The sequence below is a fragment of the Microtus oregoni genome, unplaced genomic scaffold (assembly GCF_018167655.1).
Source record: "Microtus oregoni isolate MIOR12 unplaced genomic scaffold, Mior012 000142F_ref0000161, whole genome shotgun sequence".
NCBI classification, from domain to species: Eukaryota; Metazoa; Chordata; class Mammalia; order Rodentia; family Cricetidae; genus Microtus; species Microtus oregoni.
In genome coordinates, this window is record NW_024544792.1 from 1,445,653 (window position 1) to 1,465,667 (window position 20,015).

Below are 20,015 nucleotides of genomic sequence, written 5' to 3' on the forward strand. Positions count from 1 at the left end.
TGGTGGTCATCCCTAAACATGAGTAATAGTAAACAGACTCAGTGGTGTGTGTGTGTGTGTGTGTAAACATGTAGCAATAATAATTAAAGAAATAAGAGGTCATAAATTTGAGAGTGAGTGGTGGGGGAACATAGGAGGAACTGAAGAGGGGGACAAAGGGGAAGAAATGAGGTAAATACCTGTACTCATGTGCAAAATTTTCAACAAAATAAATTTAAAAGTAAAATATGTTAGGAAAAGAATATCAATCACACCACATACAAGAAGGATGAAATAAATAACAGCACTAGAAACTAGTAGTTTCTCAACTATGTTTTCACCTTTACTACTCTTGCTGGAAAGAAACATAAAATGTTTTATCCACCCAAAACAATGTGTAGGCCTTCATAACTGTGGTACCAATCAGGTAATCAAACTATGTGCATTGACAAGCACACTCTAGAATCTCACCACAGAATACAGACTATACTTTCCTAATATATCTTTTCATAAATTACTGCAACATGTCACATTATACGGATTTAAAAGGTTCTACAAGAAATAGTACTACTACAGAAAATAAAAGGTAGGGTTGAGAGATGGCTCAGCAGTTCAGGGCATCCGCTATACAATCGTGACAACTGGAGCTCATATCCCAGCACCTGTATAACAATCTAGGTATCCAGCACACAGCTTTTAGCTCAGCAAAGAGTGGAGGAGAGACAGGAGGATGGTTGGGCTTGCTGGCTTCCATAGCTGAGAAAAATGTAAGAAGGAACTTGCCTCAAAAGGAAAGGGGAGAATGTAGTAGATGAGATGATAAGCACCCATGAGCTCTCACATCCATGTCTATAAAGAAAAAAAACCTTTTACAATATAAAATGCAAGTTAATATAAAGTCCACTCCTTTAAAAATATTAATTAAAGGGTGGAGGTATAACTCAGTGACAGAGTGGATGCTTTGCATGCACAAGACCCTGGATATAATGCCCTAGATGTAATTCTCAGTAAACACACACATACACAGAGGCTGGGCATAAGCACCATTGCCTTCCAGGGTTTTCAGAAGTAGGAAAGTTCCTTGTAGCAGTAATAAGTTATCAAAGTAAAGTTATCAAAGTATAAGTAAACAAAGAACAGCTAACATTTACTAAGTACTTGTTATGTGTGCCAGGAAATGGGATTCTTAGGTCACAAAGCTGAACATGCCACACTCACATGGATCAACACTAGGACAGAGAATATAGAAGGTGGCTAACCATTGGTCCCTGACATTACATCTCAGAAAAGGCTCCTTGGAGAAAATAATGCCTATTAAAGGACAAAGGGATTCATCACATATGAAGAAACTGCAAACAAATGGAAGCACAAAGGTAGAAAAATATGAAGCCTAGAAATGAAAGGATTGCTCTATTATGGGGTCTTACGTCAATAATAGTTTATAATCTACCTTAATGGTAGTAGAGTGTCATGAAAAAGTTACACAGGGGAACGTCATGAGATCTCTATCTTAAACAATCAGTGCATAGAAGATGATGGGCTGGTTGGAGAGATACCAATTAAGAAACTACTCCAATTGCAACAACAACATAACACAGGCTCTGAATTAAGGCATGTGCATGAGAAAAAAGGGAACAGAAGCTGCTCCAAGACATGCTTATCACAGGGAGACCCAGCAACAAATTGAACCAGGGTCCTCTACAAGAGTAGCAGATACTCTTACTGATTCATTTTTCCAGCTTCACACTTTATTTTTATTTGTGTATATGTGTTTTTTCCTACATGTATATCTGTGCACCATGTGTATGCTTAGTGTCCATGGAGGCCAGAAGATAATGTTGGGTCCCCTGGAACTAAAGTTATAGATGGCTGTTAACTATAGTATAGGTGCTGGGAATTGAACCCTAGTTCTCTGAAAGAGAATTATGTCATCCAGGCTGTACTATAATTTGTGCTATGCCTTGAAATATAACACGACTATAGGCTGACCTTGACCTCACAATCTTCCCACCTCATACCCTGAATGCAGGAAGTATAGGAGTGCATCTCGTTGTGTGGCTTTAATTTTTCTTCTTCTCATGGAAAATACTATATGGCATAATCTAAAACCAATATAAATTATTTTCCCATTTCTGTTGATCATTTATGCTAGTGCTCTCTTCCACAAAAAGCTACCTGGCTAGAGTTATCTGAGCCTTAAAACCTCCATGCCATGATCATATTTCAAGTTTTTATCAAACTTATTGTTGTCAGTTACAAAGCTAAAGGAAGAAATAAAAAATGAAGTTCATTAAAATAAGCAAAAGGGGGCATCTTAGTGGTTAAAAGCACTGTCTGCTCTCTCAGAAGATCTGGGTTTGATATCCAGAACCAAAATGATAGCTAACATTCACATGGCCAAAACACCCATACACATTTATAAAAATCTAAAAGAATTCACCTATTGTAGACTCCGTGACCCTTATTTATGGCTAGAAACCAATTATGAGTGAGTACATCCCATGTTCATCTTTTTGGGTCTGGGATACCTCACTCAGGATAGTGTTTTCTATTTCCATCCATTTGCATGCAAAATTCGAGAAGTCATTGTTTTTTACCGCTGCGTAGTACTCTAATGTGTATATATTCCATACTTTCTTCATCCATTCTTCCATTGAAGGGCATCTAGGTTGTTTCCAGGTTCTGGCTATTACAAATAATACTGCTATGAACATAGTTGAACAAATGCTTTTGTCATATGATAGGGCATCTCTTGGGTATATTCCCAAGAGTGGTATTGCTGGGTTCAGGGGTAGGTTGATCCCGAATTTCCTGAGAAACCAAAACACTGACTTCCACAGTGGTTGCACAAGATTGCATTCCCACCAGCAATGGATGAGGGTACCCCTTCCTCCACAGCCTCTCCAGCAAAGGCTATCCTTGGTGTTTTTGACTTTAGCCATTCTGACAGGTGTAAGATGATATCTCAAAGTTGTTTTGATTTGCATTTCCCTGATTGCTAAGGAAGTTGAGCACGACCTTAAGTGTCTTTTGGCCATTTGAACTTCTTCTGTTGAGAATTCTCTGTTCAGTTCAGTGCCCCATTTTTTAATTGGGTTAATTAGCATTTTAAAGTCTAGTTTCTTGAGTTCTCTATATATTTTGGAGATCAGACAGAGACCCACACTGGAGCACTGGACTGAGCTCCCAAGGTCCCAATGAGGAGCAGAAGGAGGGAGAACATGAGCAAAGAAGTCGGGACCACGAGGGGTGCACCCACCCACTGAGACAGTGGAGCTGATCTATTGGGAGCTCACCAAGGCCAGCTGGACTGTGACTGAAAAAGCATCGGATAAAACTGGACTCTCTGAACATGGCGAACAATGAGGGCTGATGAGACGCAAAGGACAATGGCACGGAGTTTTGATCCTGCTTAATGTGCTGGCTTTGTGGGAGCCTAGCCAGTTTGGAGGTTCACCTTCCTAGATATGGACGGAGGGGGGAGGACCTAGGACTTACCACAGGGCAGAAAACCCTGACTGCTCTTTGGACTGGAGAGGGAGGGGGAAAGGAGTGGGGGGAGGGGGAGAAAGGTGGGAGGAGGGGGAGAAGGGTGGGAGGAGGGGGAGGGAAATGGGAGGCTGGGAGGAGGTGGAAACTTGTGTTTTTTTTTTTTTTTTTTTTTACTCCTTTTCTCAATTAAAAAAAAAATCTAAAAGAAAGTCTAGTTTCTTGAGTTCTCTATATATTTTGGAGATCAGACCTTTGTCTGTTGCGGGGTTGGTGAAGATCTTCTCCCAGTCAGTGGGTTGCCTTTTTGTCTTAGTGACAGTGTCCTTTGCTTTACAGAAGCTTCTCAGTTTCAGGAGGTCCCATTTATTCAATGTTGCCCTTAATGTCTGTGCTGCTTTTAATCTCACTTGCCTGAGGTCCATGGCATTCTGATTGAGGAAACAGATGTGACTGCAGTTCCATAGTAGTATATTTGCTTAGTCTGCAAGGACCTAGGATAATCCTGAGTGTTGCAAAGAAAAGGCTAAAGGAGAAGAGGGAAAATAGATCACTGGTTGTCAGGGCCTATACAAAAGCCTTAGGCAGTACAGGTAGTTTTCAGGGGTGGGGGGTGGGGGTGGTTGTGGTGAATGAATCTCCACATGTATTTCTGCTAGCTGCTACATGGGGCAGAAACCTTCAGGGGTAAACTGCTATATTAACACCCCTTCCAACAGTTCTTTCTCGTTCTTTTCAGCTAAAACTTTACGATACAAATTGAACACGCCCAGAAGCATTCCTTCTCCTGATTTTTAGAACATGTGCTCCACTACTTTAGGCTAATCATGCCCCAAACTTTGCCTATTATATATCCTTTTTAAATTGACCTTAAACTCATCATAATCAGGATTGTACTACTTAGCTGAGCATGCTTAACAATGGGCCAACCCCTGAATGAAAATATGCAGGCTTCCTGAATAAAAAGCCTCAAGCTTCCTTGGTAAGCACTACTTTGGAAATAATTACCCCATCACCTTCCCTGCTGTAGGTAATAAATCTTTCCTCACTCCTTTATATTTAGCTGTGCTTGTTTTAGCTTTTGTACCCAAGCAAATGGGAACCTAGTCTATTTGATTACAGTCACAAAATGTAAATGTACATTTACAAAAATAACATGTTTTAACATTCACAATCAATAACACTCACAAAAGTAAAAATGCCTAGCAAGTGCAAAACTCTGATTTTAATGCAAAAAATAAGAAAAATTCTAATTATTATACACCTAAAAAGGACCAATGTTGTTAAATGACAATTTTTTAGGCAGGGTATATCTATGGCTCACACCCATTTCAAGCTCCAAATGTTCCCTCCTCAGCCTTCTGAATGCAGGAATTACAGGTATGTGCCTCCACATCTGGTTCTACGTGACAATTTCTTAAAATCAAAAATTCAAATAAGGTTAAAAATTCAGTAACTCAGCTTCCCTCCCTATAACTGAAATGCTTACAATGGGTAGTGCCTGTGATATCATATATAAAACATTTCTATCACTGATGAAGATTCTGGCACAGCCCTATTGTGGGGACTACTGCATATAAGTTTCATTACATCATAGCTAATATATCCTTTTAAATGTTTTGTTACATTTTTTGCTTATGGGTCAGGGGGTCTAAATAGTGAGTTTGAGGCCACCCTGGACTTCATAAAACCGTGTCTCAAATAACAATAATAAATAAAAAGTAGTATTTCAAAAAAGTGGTATTTCCCCATATTATTCATTCTGCAGATGAGGAAGACATGCTCTTATTTAGTTACTTCTATTTCTATATTTTAAAGCTAGATGAGCATGCTTAGCACAAATCACTTTGGGGTATGAGCACTCAACTTATAATGAAAAGACTTTAGAAACCTCAAGTATCAAAGGAAACAAAACTCACAACCCCTTATTTTCTTTTAAGAAGAAAGCCACGCGGAGCTCAGAATCATCAAGGACAGTACTGAGTGCCAAAACCTTGGGTAGGAAGCTAAGCTGGTATTTATTTACCTAACAAATATTTACTGAGTGTCCATTATGTGCCTGGCATTGTACTGGCTGTTAGAGATACAATAGTGAGGCAAGCCAGGCAAGGCTGTGCAGAGATGGAAATTGCTGGTAGCAGTGTGATTCTTTGTCTGAGCAGCTCTCCTTTCACATGCTCCCCTCATCCCTAAATCATCACCTCCAACTCCCCACACTGTTCCAACGTTTCTACATCATTTTTCATTAGGAATCAATGCTGTCATTTTATTCTTAGAGAAACCATTTTCCATTATTTCAAGAGTCCCTCTGAACGTAATCAGAACAGCCTACAGATCATGAGCGCAGGAAGCACTGAAGACAGAAGAGTATAAACTAGTTAGCAGAAGACGGCAGTGGGAGAGAAGAACAGGAAGTAAACTAATGGCACCCTGTGATCTTAGCAACAGCAGGTGTGCCAGCGCCCACCTATAATCTGAGCACTCAGGAAGTGTTTGCCAACAGGAAGGTCAGAGCTCCAAGGCCATCTTAAAATACATGCTACACAAACACACCTCCACCACCACAACCATAATGTAGAGAGGTTGCTAGCTGTTCACATAATTTATATTAGTGCTTATAATTTTCTGTGTCTCTTGAAATGTTAAACATGAAATCCAGACACTTGAGAGGCTAAAGAAGAAGGATCAATGCAGGTTTGAGTCTAACCTGGAATACACAGTGAGTCCCAGGTCCAGGTCAATCTCGGTTTTACACAGTGAAACTCCATTCAAAAAGGGAGGAGACAACCCAGATGTAGCATATTTCTCTACATAAAACATCTATGTAAAATGTATAAATATGTGGTTTGTATCTTCTATTCTTAGACAATATAAAATGTGAAAACCTTGGAAGAATCATCCCACCTCTCAGTTTCCTGAGAAGACCAGAGAAAATATTCCTTTTTAGCTCTACTTTTCTGTAAGAGTTTAAAATTGTGCCAGCAAGATGGATTAGTGGATAAAGGCTCTTACCACCAAGTCTAACAACCTGAGTTTCAGTCTCAGGATCCATATTATGAAAGGAGAGAACCAAATCCAACAAGTTATCTTCTATAATATCCTTGCATGTGTGTCACACACACACACACACACACACACACACACACACACACACACACTCGCTCACATACAGGATGGAAGGAACGCAGCCAGGCAGGCAGACTGGATGGCTGGCTAGCTTTAAGAAGCTAAAAATTTGAGCTGGAGAGATGGCTCAGCAGTTAAGAAGACTGGCTGCTCTTCCAGAGGACCTGGGTTCAATTCCTAGCACTTACCTGGCAGCTCATAACTGTCTATAAGTCCAAAGTCTTGATACCCTAACATAGAAATACATGTAGACAAAACACCAATACAAATAAAAATAATTTTTAAAAAAGCTTTAAAACTGGGACCAGAGGGTTGAGCGGTTGAGAGCACTGTCTGCTCTTGCAAAGGACTCAGGTTTGATTCCCAGAACCCAAGTGGTGGCTTACAACTCTTTGTAACTCCAGTTTCAAGTGATCTGATGCTCTTTTCTGGCTTCACTGGGCACCAGACAAGCATGTGGTGCATATGCACACATAGACAAATCACCCAATCACATAAAATAAATAAAAGTGTTCCCACAAAATTCCAATGTTTCAAAGCCAACAAGGAGGATGTAGTTGGACTTTCCTTTAGGCTCACAAATATGTGGAGAATTATTGTTAGCTATGAAAGTTTGGCCTTAGCTTAGGCTTGTTCCACTAGCTCTTATAACTTACATAAACCCATTTATTTTCATCTACATTCTGTTATCTTTACATTGGCAATGTTGTTTCCTCTGCATCTGGCAGGCGACTCTGCCTTTCTTCTTCACAGAGTCCTCTCTGTTCCCGGAAGTCCTGCCTAGCTATTGACCATTCAGCTCTTTATTAAACCAATCAGAAGGTGCCTTGGCAAAAACACATCTTCACAGTGTAAACAAATAATCCAGAATTGAAGGGTCCTAGGTAACTAGTTTGTAAAAGCAGAGCCATCATAATTAAGATTAGGATCCTTATAAACAAGGACCCAGAGAACTCATATGAAGAGTCAGTCATGTGAGGATATAGTAAGTTTGTGGTGAGACTAGGCTACATACGGAAACCCTGTAAACAACAACAACAACAATAATAATAGCAGCAAGACATGGTGGCACATGCCTGTAAATTCAGTACCTGAGAAGCTCAGGCAGGAAGATTCTGAGTTCTAGTTCAACCTGGGTTATATAGCTATATGCATATAGAATGAGACCCTGTCTAAAAATGAATAGATACATGAAATAATTTTCTTATACATAAGTCACTTTGTGGTATTTTCCTATAGAAGCTTGAACAGACTAAGGCAAAGGTGTTCCAGTACCATGAAAGCTAAATCAACCACCCAGGATGCTTAGGGGGAAAATGAAAGAGGTTTCAAATGCAAATGTATATAATTCCATAATCTACAAATGGTTAAGATACATAAGCTCCATCTTAATGAAAACTAAAATTCTATGCTTGTAATTTGTAGCAACATATGGCTTATATATATAAACAACTGAAAAACATGAAATATTTCTAGTGTTAGAATAAAAGTTTAGTTACATGTCTATTTTTCCTCCTCACATTTCACATCATCACGTTTTTGAGACAGTTTTTCATGGAGCACAGACCAGTTTTTCTTTCTTTTTTTTGTTTATTTGTTTTTTGTTGTTGTTGTTTTGTTTTGTTTTGTTTTTCGAGACAGGGTTTCTCTGTAGCTTTAGAATCTGTCCTGGAACTAGCTCTTGTAGACCAGGCTGGCATCGAACTCACAGGGATCTGCCTCCCTCTGCCTCCAGAGTGCTGCCCTTAAAGGTGTGTGCTACCACCATCCAGCTCCAAACCAGTTCCTAAACTCACTTTGTGGCTAAGGATACCTTGAACTCCTGATTCTCCGCCCTCTACTTCCTAGTGCTGGAGATAGATTCAAAGACAAAGAGAACCTCTAAATGGTTTACAGTGTGTTTAAAAATATATGTAGGCTTGGGAGAGAAAAAAAAAGGATAAAGTCCTTAAAATAAAAAAAGAAAGAGAGTGGTTGAGTGTGGTGGCACACACTTTTAATCCCAATTCTTGGGAGGCAGAGGCACACACCTTTAATCTCTGTGAGTTCAAAGTGCAGGTGGCACACACCTTTAATCCCAGCACTTTGAAGGCAGAGGCAGGAAGATCTCTGTGAGTTCAAGGTCAACCCTGGTCTACAGAGTGAGTGCTAGGAGAGCCAAAGACACACAGAGAAACCTAGTCTCAAAAAGTCAGAAATTAAAAATGAAAATAAAAGATATAGAATTTAAAATAAAGCCATGCACAAATGAAAAACACAGAGAGTCTGGATACTGTATGTTATTGTGTTGTCTTTAAGTTGTTTGATGGCTGAGGAAAAAGCAAAAGCTGCTAAAAGATATTTGATTATAAATGCTGCTGAATTAATCCAAAATATATATTTTGAAAATGCCGTGACTTCAAAATTTAAGTCAAAAGGTATATTACTTTGGAGGAGAGGTTTTTCTTTTGTTTCCATAGAAAATGAAAGGCTTTGGAACCATTCCGAGCTAAGAAAAATCAGGTTTGATCAAGGAAGACCCCCTGAAGAATCTCCAATAGGAGCAAATGGTCTAGATGATCCAACATTTCAGAGGACCTCTGTTGGAGTTTCCTCTGAGTTCTGCATCCAGAACAGTTTCAAGACTGCTGGCTGCAAGGATCAAGCCTCACAGAATATTCCATTCAGGACTTGACCATAATTGAAAATTTTCTTTAGGCCACCATAAGATTATCAGTGCCCCCAATCAGCAGGAAGTAGCCTGGAAAACTATGCCCACATTCTCAAAAAGTGGATTAAGGATGTTTGCCTTTGTTTAGAATGTTGGTTACAAGTTGCTATGGATAATGGTCAGGAAAAAAGCTAACCAAAGGAGATTCGATTCAGAGTTCTTGTTGTTGTTGTTGTTGTTGTTTTTTGTGGTACACAGGTCTTTTATCCTGTCACTTGTATTATTTTTAATAAAACACTAATTGGCCAGGAAGGAAGGAGAGGCAGGGCAACAAGAACAGGAGAATTCTGGGAAGAGGAGAGACTCAGTCTGCAGTCAACACAGAGGAACCCAGACATAGAAGAAGCAAGATGAGACTGCCTCGCCAAAAAAGGTACCAAGCCACATGGCTAACACAGACAAGAATTATGGGCTAATATAAGTTATAAGAGTTAATAAGAAGCCTGAACTAATAGGCCAAACAGTTTTTAACTAATGTAGGCCTCTGTGTATTTCTTTGGGACTCAACGACTGTGGGACTGGGTGGGGCAGAAACCTCAGTCAACATGAGAGGATGCCCAAACTGGCCTTGCCCTATAGTCAGATTGCTGAATATCTTAAATATCATTCATCATAGAACCTTCATCCAGCAACTGATGGAAACAGAGGCAGAGACCTGCATCAGAGCACTGGACTGAGCTCCCAAAGTCCATTTGACGAGTGGGAGGAGTGAGAATATGAGCAAAAGGTCAAGACCATGATGAATATACCCACTGAAACAGTCTACCTAAGCTAATAGAAGCTCACCAACACCAGACAGACAGGGAAGGAAACAGCATAGGACCACACTAGTCCCTCTGAATGTGGTTGACAGTTGCATGGCTGGGGCAAACTGAGGGGGCCACTGGCAGTGGCACTAGGATTTATTCCTACTGCTTATACTGGCTTTTTGGGAACTTATTCTCTTTGGATGGATACCTTGCTCCGCCTTGATATAATAGGAGTTTCCCCAAAGCAATGTGCCTTGCCTCTCTGAGGATTGGATAGGGAATGCAGTTGCGGGTAGGTGTATAGAAAGGGAGGAGAGGAGGAAGTGGAAACTTGGATTGGTATATATAATGAAAAAAGATAGTTTGCTTTCTTTTTTAGAAAAATAGATTTTTAAAAAATGTCATTTATCAATATAATCTATATTATGACTTGCTGAAAAGCATGTATATTATTTAAGAGTAATGCTGGATGCTTGTCCTTTAATATATGACACTGAAAACTGAAATATAACAAGATTAAAGCTCTAGTAATATTTATCCAGGGGACAGAGCTGTAGTTCTGTGATGAAGTGTATATGTATATTTAGCATATGAAAGTCCCTAAATTCAATCCCCAGCTTTCCTATTAGACCAATCAAAAGAAAGGTTACCATTTACAACTATTCAGTCAATTATGAGACTGTAAAAGACAGTTCTTAAAACTACAACAATAATCCAAAAGATGTATAAATATTCAAATAGTTTAAGATGAAAGAGACAGAGATTTCATAGATTTATAAAAAAAATATTAACAGTACTTTTCACAAACTAAGCTACTTTTAAATTGAGTGCTTTGTCAAATCCCATTCTAACAGATTTCAACTGCTTCAGAAATGTACAAGCAATATATAATTATTCATATAAAATTCAAATGCAGCAGTATAAAAGGGAAATACTAAAATACCTCTCTATACTATTTCTCCACTGCTAGGTTTTTATCTTGGATTTCATCTTTCTTTGATCCTTGAAATACAGTTCAGAAACCTAATCTTCTTTGAATAACTAACAGTGTCTTCATGACGTGTGCTTGCTCATTAGTATTTATTTTTTAAGATTTATTTATTTTTTATTTTATGTGGCTGTTGGCCTGTATTATATGTGTGTGCTTTATATGTATGTCTGATGCCTACAGAGGCCAGAAGACAGCATCAGACCCCCTGCCCCTGGAATTACAGATGACTGTGATCTGCCATGTGGGCGCTGGGAACTGAATCCTGGTCCTCTACAAGAACAGCAGGTACTCTTTAACTGCTGAGCTATTTCTATAGCTGTTATGATCTACTGGCCTGGCCTGTCACCTGGGTAACTTGTCCCTTTAAGAGACAACTCTCAGCCCTCCTGTTCTGAGGAGACAAGCTATCTCTCACCTCCTCCAGCCTGAGCTCTCTCTCTTTCAGACCCTCTTCGGAAGAGGTGGCTACTGCCTCTTTCTCTTTCCCTCTTTCCCTCCCTCCCTCCTCCTCCCTCCTCCTTCTTCTTCTTCTTCTCTCTCTCTCTCTCTCTCTCTCTCTCTCTCTCTCTCTCTCTCCCTTCTTCTCTTCTCCCCACTTTTCCCCTTTCCCCTTCCCTTTCCCCTCCATAACCCACTAAATAAACTCTATACCCAAATTCTCTGTATGGCATATATGTCTGTCTCCCACCTACCACAGTCTCCCACCTGCCAAGGGGACCTGCTGAGACCTCTGGCGACCCACTGCTGCTCCACCCTTCCTATCTTTAAAAAAGAACAACAATAGTCCCTAGTCACTAATAGTTATAATAATCAAAATTCTCTTTTATCCTAATACAGTGTTGGTAATAGGACATCAGTTTGAAAGACTATCTGTGTATGTGTTCCCTTTTAACAAAACCTTAAGTAATCTTAAGAGGAGAAAGACATATGCTTATGTGCATGGTGGGTATTCATATGTATTCGTGTGTTCCACAGTAATGAGAGCATACATTTGCAGGTACATGTACTCATATGTGTGGATGGCAGCTGCAGGCATTGCCTTCCTCAATCACTCTCCACTTTATTTTATGGTCACCTGGCATTTACATGGGTGCAAGGCATCCAAACTCTGGTCCTCTGGTTCTCCTGATTGTACAGCAAAGAATTTATCCACTGAGCCATCTCCCCAGACTCCTGAGAGATGACTGTTAAAGGATACTCTATACAAAGAGAGTAAACTACAGCACTTACGAGTAAACGGGGAAAGTGCTCCAAATGTAAGCATTGTAAGTTTCAGGTTAATGAGGCATTAACCTTTGCAGTCCTTCAGTTCTCGTATCTAATGAAATTTGATTTTACATTCCCACTTCAAAAGAGCCAATCAATTGCAGAGAAAGATCTTCACATTATCTTCCCATGTTATTTTTTTCTCTGAGCAGATCACTGGGGTGATTCAATTAAACTTCAGGTTAATTCCTTTAAAGTCTACTGTGATAGCACTAGCAGGACAAATAAGAATACTACACTCAATAACAATGCAGTTCCAGACAAAATCCCCAAAATTCATTTAATTGCTAAAGCTGAAAAGGCAAATAATCACATTGCATTTATTTAGACTTAGAGACTTCCTGACTTTCCACTCTCGTTGAGTTAAAGCTCTAATCTCTTCTACTGCTGCATTATTCAATAAAGTAGGCTCACTCATTTTAATATCTCAATTTTATTACTTCATTCCAAACACTACCAAGGGGCCTTGACTTAGGCCATATATTGGTTCTTCCCAAACCTGTTTTTAAAATTGCCTTCACAGAGGCTGTGGATGTAGGTCAGTGATAGAGTTTGTCCAATAGTTATTAGGCCCTGTATCACACACACACACACACACACACACACACACACACACACACACACTGACAACATAGTATAACTTCAAAAATTATGACCCAGAAAATTAAAACTTAAAATTCTTTGTAAAGTGATCAATATTTGTAGATTTCCAAGTAGAAATACATTCTGACTACAAATGTTTGAACAAAAGCAATTTTATAAATGATGTCTAGAGACAAATCTCTTTTAGAGCCTCTGAGACAATTGGAGGGTACTTATTTAAGTAAAATAATATAAAACTACAAATAGCAAAATTCTACACAAAGTAAGTACTCTGAATATAAAACAAACATTCTAAGTTATGTCTGGGCATTATGGTACAAGTCTGTAATCTCAACACTCTGGAAGCAGAGGGATCAAGAATTGAAGGTCAGCCTGAACTAAAAAGCAAGACTGTCACACACATACATATACAAATAAATCACAAGTTACAGACTTCTTTTAAATCTTTTCTTTACTACCTGGGGGGGGGGGGGATAGAGAGGAGAGGGAGTGACAGAGAGTGAGAGTGAGAAAGAGCACAAATTATAAACTTGTAAAAGACAAATGTTTAGCCAGACATGGCGGCACATGTCTTTAATCCTAGCACTAGGAAGGAAGAAGCAGGTGGATCTCTATGACTTGAAGGCCAGAATATATTGAGAGTTCCAGAACAGCTAAGGCTATATTGAGTCTCTCTTTCTGTGTGTGTGTCTGTCTGTCTGTCTGTCTATCTGTCTGCTTGTCTGTCTCTGTCTCCCTCCCCCCTCTTACACATAAACACACAAAGATAAATGTCATAAACCCCCATAACTTATATTTTTCTTAATGATATCCCAAACATCTCTCTATCTCTATATCTAAGTTTTTACGTATACTTTCAACCATACAGTTATTTAGTGCTAATGATTTTATAAAAGCATTTTTGTACAAAAAGCTAACTCAGTTTTTCCTGCAGACTGAATGCTAGCTTCCTCTGTCTGTCTGGTCTACAGTGTTGGTGCTAGAATACTGTAACCCTGAGCAGCAGCAGCAGCCCTAAAGTATTTGTTCAGTCATAGTTTAGAACGGTTCTTCCAGCATTACAATTGAACACTGGGGGTTATAGGTGCTGGCAAATTTGAGGAAAGTCCTGAATTTCTTTCATATATAAGCTATAAGAATTCAGGGGATGCCGGGCGGTGGTGGCTCACGCCTTAAATCCCAGCACTCGGGAGGCAGAGACAGGCGGATCTCTGTGAGTTTGAGGCCAGCCTGGTCTACAAGAGCTAGTTCCAGGACAGGAACCAAAAGCTACAGAGAAACCCTGTCTTGAAAAAAAAAATTCAGGGAGTTTTGTAATTCCCTGTGCAGTAACTAGTCTTACATTAGTTACACTACATTGGTGTTATTCTTTTACCAGTTTTCTATCAGGCCTGACATCTTCATGTTAAGATCCTGGGGGAGGCAGCACAATAAATGGTAGGGACTTTGTGAGCCATTCTTATACCATAGTTCTTAGCAAAAACTTCACTAAACTAGATATAATCAAGAACCAACCACACAAAGCCATATAGCCCAGTAATCCTAAAGTAAGCATAGCTCCAATGTTACTCTCCCACTTAGATTTTCTAAATGCTCATATATTCTCCAACCATTCAACACAAAGAGAACCTCTGTTAAGAGGTAGAGGTGAAATGAAAAGAACAGTAGTCCACTAAAAGACTGTTCAAATCTTGCTTTTGCAAATTGTACAAAATATGACTGTGGGCATTGTAGAAGATATTTGCAATCCCCACCCTTGGGAGACTAAGGCAGGCTCAAATCCTGCCTTGGCTACTCAATGAGGTCCTATATCACTTCTTAGCATTTTGGCTAAATTCCAACGTAAAAACAAAACAAACCAGGCATAGTAAAGCAAGCATACAGAAGGGCGTGAGTTCAAAGTCAGCTTGATCCAATCTCAAAGCAAGCAAACCAAGCACCGATCCATGTGAGCACATCTGAGATTCTTTCCAGAGTCACAGAGGTAAGTTAGTGCATAGAGAGGCTCTGAAACTTAAGTTTTATTAACTTCATAATAAATCTCTGAGTCTAAAGGCCTAATAGTAAAATTTTTAAGAGAAAGGTCATAATGGATCCTCTTTCATAAAAGTGTTTGATGGAGAGGCAGAGCTGGAAAAAGCTGACATGTTTCCTTTCAAGCTCAGCAATCAAATTACCAATGTGCACTGGAAAGTACAGCCTTCAGTATCTATCACTAGGATTCATATAAATCATTGTTGGTAACCCAAAGTGCTTTTATATTACAGCCCTGCTCTTCTTCCTTTACTATTTAATCAGAAGGCAATTGCATTTGTCTAACTTTAAACAGACTTTATTAGAAGCGGAGATAGCAGTTTTATATCTAAGTGGGGCACAAGTAGAGTGCTTTGAAAAATAGGAATGTATTTGAAAATATTAAAATAGAATCTAGCTGGGGATATAGAGATTTTCAGCATACACAAGGTCCTACTTTTAATCCCCAGCACCACAAAAAAAAAAAAAAAGGCTGCCTGACAAGGTGGTCTGTAATTTTAGCACTTCAGAGAGAAAGAGTAAGATCAAGGACATCCTCAGCTACACAATGAGTTTGAGACTGACCTGGTATACTTGAGACCCTGCCTTAAGAAAAATGTGGAGAGGACTGAAGAGCTAAGTTAAGAGCACTTGCTGTTCTTTCAGAGGACCCAAATGCAGTGCCCAAAACCCACATGGGTAGCTCACAACTGTCTGTAACTCCAGTTCCAGTCAATCCAACATCCTCTTTCACTCTCTTCCATTACCTGCTCATATGTGTTGTGCATACATATACTCAGCTCAGGTACATATATACATAAAACAAAATAAATACATAAATATCTTATTAAGTGGAATCTAGCCTTATAGTTATATATAGAGATGTTTTAACAGAAAAAAATACTCAATATATTTTACTAGACAAGGGTTAAAAGTTTGGGAAAATTGTCAGTAGACAGCAAGTAACTAACTTGAAAAATTGGTGAACTAGCATCTGTGGTTAAATGGCTTTACTGTAATTAGGACAGACACAACTATATACTTAGCAATATTAGGTCTGAGTTCTGGCCTCCAGCACCAGTGCTACCTTAATTCCAGTGGAGGTTTAATTGGATTCATTTATGAATAAACCAAGTACGGGGTTCATACATATTACTTACTGAAATTAATTCATTTTAAAGCTTTAAGCCTGAAGGATGTAGAGCTTCCTTGCTGATTTTCTTCCCTAACTGACAACTACAAAGTATTAATCTAATTTTATAAAACTATAATTTATAAATATTATGTAAATATTTTTCTGCAAATTTGGTTATTTGGGGAGATAAATTTATTTAGGAAACTTGTAGCATAGTGATAAACAAGACAATAAGCCATCACTTCTCAGCTTTTCCAACCTGGCTTTCTTGCCAAAGAACATTAAAGCCAGCCATACAAATCCTTATTGGTTTGTTGGTAAAAAGTAAAGGAATCAGGCCAAGGTAGAAGATGAAAAAAATATATGCCTAGCTGTTCACATGGATGCCTCTGGGACAGAAAACTTCAAGCAACAAAAATCACATGATAGAATTTAAGCTTAACCACAGCCTTCTACTTAGCCTTGGCTGATAAGGGTCAACACAGGAGAACACTGTTTCCCTTGAGGCACATACTAATCTGTACCCACAATTTATTCCATCCTCTCAGACAAAGAGGAGTAGAAAAGACATGGAGAAAAGAGTAACCACATGCATACAAATGCTCTCACATGGCTCTTGAATTAAGGAAATGCAAAAGGAATCATGTCATGATACAGTAAATGTTTTGTAATAAAAACAAAAAAGTAAATCAATGTGTTCAAGACTCTGAGAAGAATCATGGACAAGAACATTATATAGACAATAAAATATAAATCTTATATTTCTCTGAAAAGCCAAAAGCATTTGAAATGTCAGGTGACTAGTTAAAAATTAACATTTAGATAAAGAAGAGTTCAAGTATCTATTATAGAGATATACAAACTTCTAGTTAAATCGGGCAGTGGTGACGCGTGCCTTTAATCTCAGCACTCAGAAGGCAGAGGCAGGAGGATCTCTGTGAGTTCAAGGCCAGCCTGGTCTACAGAGTTGAGTTCCAGGCTAGGACTCTTACACAGAGAAACCCTGTTTCAAAACAAACAAACAAACAAACAAACATTCTAGCTATAATGTAATATAGATACATTTTAAATATGAGTTTCTCATAAAAAGGAATCTGGTGAATCCTCAATTTTAAATTATGTGCTAAATGTGGTGTGTATTTAGACAAAACTCCTTTTAAAATATTAACATCTGGAAGCTTACACCTGTGATAATAGCATTTAGGAGGGTGAAGCAGGAGGATCAGCACAAGTTTGAGGCCAGCCTCAGCTACCTGGTAGATCCCAAGACACCCCGGGGCATAGTGAGACTCCTTTTCTCAAAAACATCTGCCCTTAGTAGTATATCTAAGAATGCAATATTTGCATGTGGATCTCAACTGCTCACAGAGAAAGCATTCCAGGACTGAAGCATGCTGATCAAATTCCAAAGTGGCATTTACTTTCCGCCAGCATTGTAATGAACATTGTATAAAAGCAAAATTACAGAAAACCTCCAGAAACTACAGTTACCATCAATATACGGTGATTTTAAAGATGGTAAAAAACAAATATTAAGACACTAGACACATTGTACACAAGAACACTACATGCTGGAATTAACTCATTAAGCTCCAAAAGTGAAAATAAACAAATTCAAGCCTAAACAATTTGTATTATAATATTTTAAATGCTCCCATATAGTATTGTTATCCATAATAGAATCTTCAAGCAAACTCTCTTTGAGTCAGAGTCTTGCTATGTAGCCCAGTTTAAATTTAAACCTGTTATGCCACCCAGTCAGCCTCATAGTAACAATCGTTCTGCTTCCTTCCAAGACACCATACCCAGAAATCTTCACTTTGATAAGAAAGGGGCTCTGTTCATTTCCTTGACCTCTATGTATAAGCTGAGGAGAACTAGGAGAAGGGGTTAATGGAAAACTGGTGAAATGAGATGAATTAATATCAGTGCTCAGAATCTCAAAATGCTACAAGAGATAGGCATAAGGGTCCAAACTGAACCATCTTTACAGCTCCCCTAGTTTGGACCATTACCTCTGTCAAACTCAGTCTGATTCCCAGCTCCCATGTAAATACCCAGGTGTGGTGCCACACACCAGTCATTCTGTTACCGGGGAGGTAGACACAAGAGGATTTCTAGGGCTCACTAGCTAGCAAATGTAGCTAACTGGGCAAAAATGTTTGTAATCCTATTACTTGGGAGATTGGAAGTGAGAGGAACAGGAATTCAAGGATAGCCTTGGCTAAATATTAAATTCATGGTCAATCTGAGCTATATACACCATGTTTCAAACAAGCAAACAAAACAAAGAAAAAAGATTCTTAACAAAACCTCAAGCAACTGGCAGGCAGGGTGGCCCCCATCTATACTCCTAGCACTCAGGAGGCTGAGACAAATGAATCACAAATTTGAGTCTAGCTTGAGCTAGATAGTGAGACCAAGGCAAGCCTAGCTACACAAATAGATCCTGCCCCATTAGCTACCCCCAGAAAGAGAAATAATACCAAAAAGACAGCCACAGGTGTCCCCTATAGTGTTGGGGAGGCTTAACAGCCCATGTTAAACAGCCTGGACTTCAGCAGACAGAGAGCCCAAGCCTATAAACCAGCATTCTGGAAACTGAGGACAGAAGACTGGTAGTCTGAGACAGGAAGAGGCCATACAGTGCCAGGCCAGCCTAGCACACTTTTGCTTCAAAACCTCCAAAATAAATAAGTGTAAAATAACCTGCTAGGGATATAGCTTAGTGATAAAGCTCTTGCCTAACATTGGCAAAGCCCTAAGTTCAAACTGCAGTACTACCCCCCAAAAGGTAAATGACCTGAGCTTCAATCGCAACCACAGCACACTGAGAAATCTGCTAATGCTTAAAGAATGTTAAATAATAATAATAATGCTTTAGCTATGTCATATAAACTGTGATCACAAAATAATCACTAATGCTATAAAAAGAGAAAAAAATTCCTAGCTCATTCTCTGAGATCATATATTTTCACCCAGCATGAAGTTAAAAGTAAATTCAATCTCATCATGACCCTATATACTTAGAATTCTAGCATTTGGGAGCTTGAAGCAGGAGGATCCTGAGTTTGAGGCCATTTGGGGTTACACGTCCAAACCTTGTTTCAAATAAAAAGACAGAAATTAGGAGTAGTAAAAAGCACACATATGCAACCACAATAGAGTCCATATTTGAACACTGTTCTTTTTCTTTGCTGTTTTTTAAGACTAGGACTGATTGTGTTATCCACACTGATCTTTAGACTCCTGAACTCAACTGATCCTCCTGCCTCAATTATACCTGGCTTTCTTTCTTAAAACAGAATTAACTAGATAAGTTATTATTATACAACTATTATATAGTTATTATTATTATATATTATTATACAGATTATTTAGTATCAGCTTAGCAGTGTATTTTATTTTTCAGTCAATGTGTTGGTTTTATGGCTTCAATCCCAGTAACAGAAGTAATTCTTACCAGAATTATTGTTGATGGCATCTTACTGATCTACAAAGAGAAACTTACTTTAATGTGATGGACACCATTCGCTTTCCCGATCTGCTGTTCAATGGTCCGGACACAGGAAATACATGTCATTCCCTCAACAGAGATAGTGACTGAATTCACATCCATACTTGGTTCCATTTTTTGATGTCTTTATGTTCCTGTTAGAGAATATAAAATCATTAATTCAGCCACGGAAATAATCTTTATCACCTTTTCTCCACACCTCCAATAGAAAATGTGATCACCATTCTTTCATACTTGCTGAGGAAAACCTTTCAACTAATCTTTGATGAAGTAAAGGAAAGTAGATTTCTATGGCTAAGCTAATTTAAAAACATACAACACTCCAAGTAATAAATTTTTGGGACCAACAAGATGGCTTAGTCAATGACCTGAGTTCAAGCCCCTGGACCTACATGATAGAAGAGAAACAAATCCCTAAAGTTGTTTTCCGACATCCA

The 20,015-nt window shown here is 38.8% G+C and overlaps 1 protein-coding gene across 1 annotated transcript in view; it reads right to left on the bottom strand.

Annotated features, from left to right (window-relative positions):
- LOC121444812 (copper-transporting ATPase 1-like) overlaps positions 1-19,680 on the bottom strand; it is a 69,145-nt gene extending 49,465 nt beyond the window's left edge. The window contains exon 1 of the mRNA XM_041646718.1: positions 19,573-19,680. Coding sequence (XP_041502652.1) covers positions 19,573-19,680 — 108 coding nt within the window. The remainder of the gene's footprint in view (positions 1-19,572) is intronic.
- Positions 19,681-20,015: the final 335 nt, after the last annotated feature.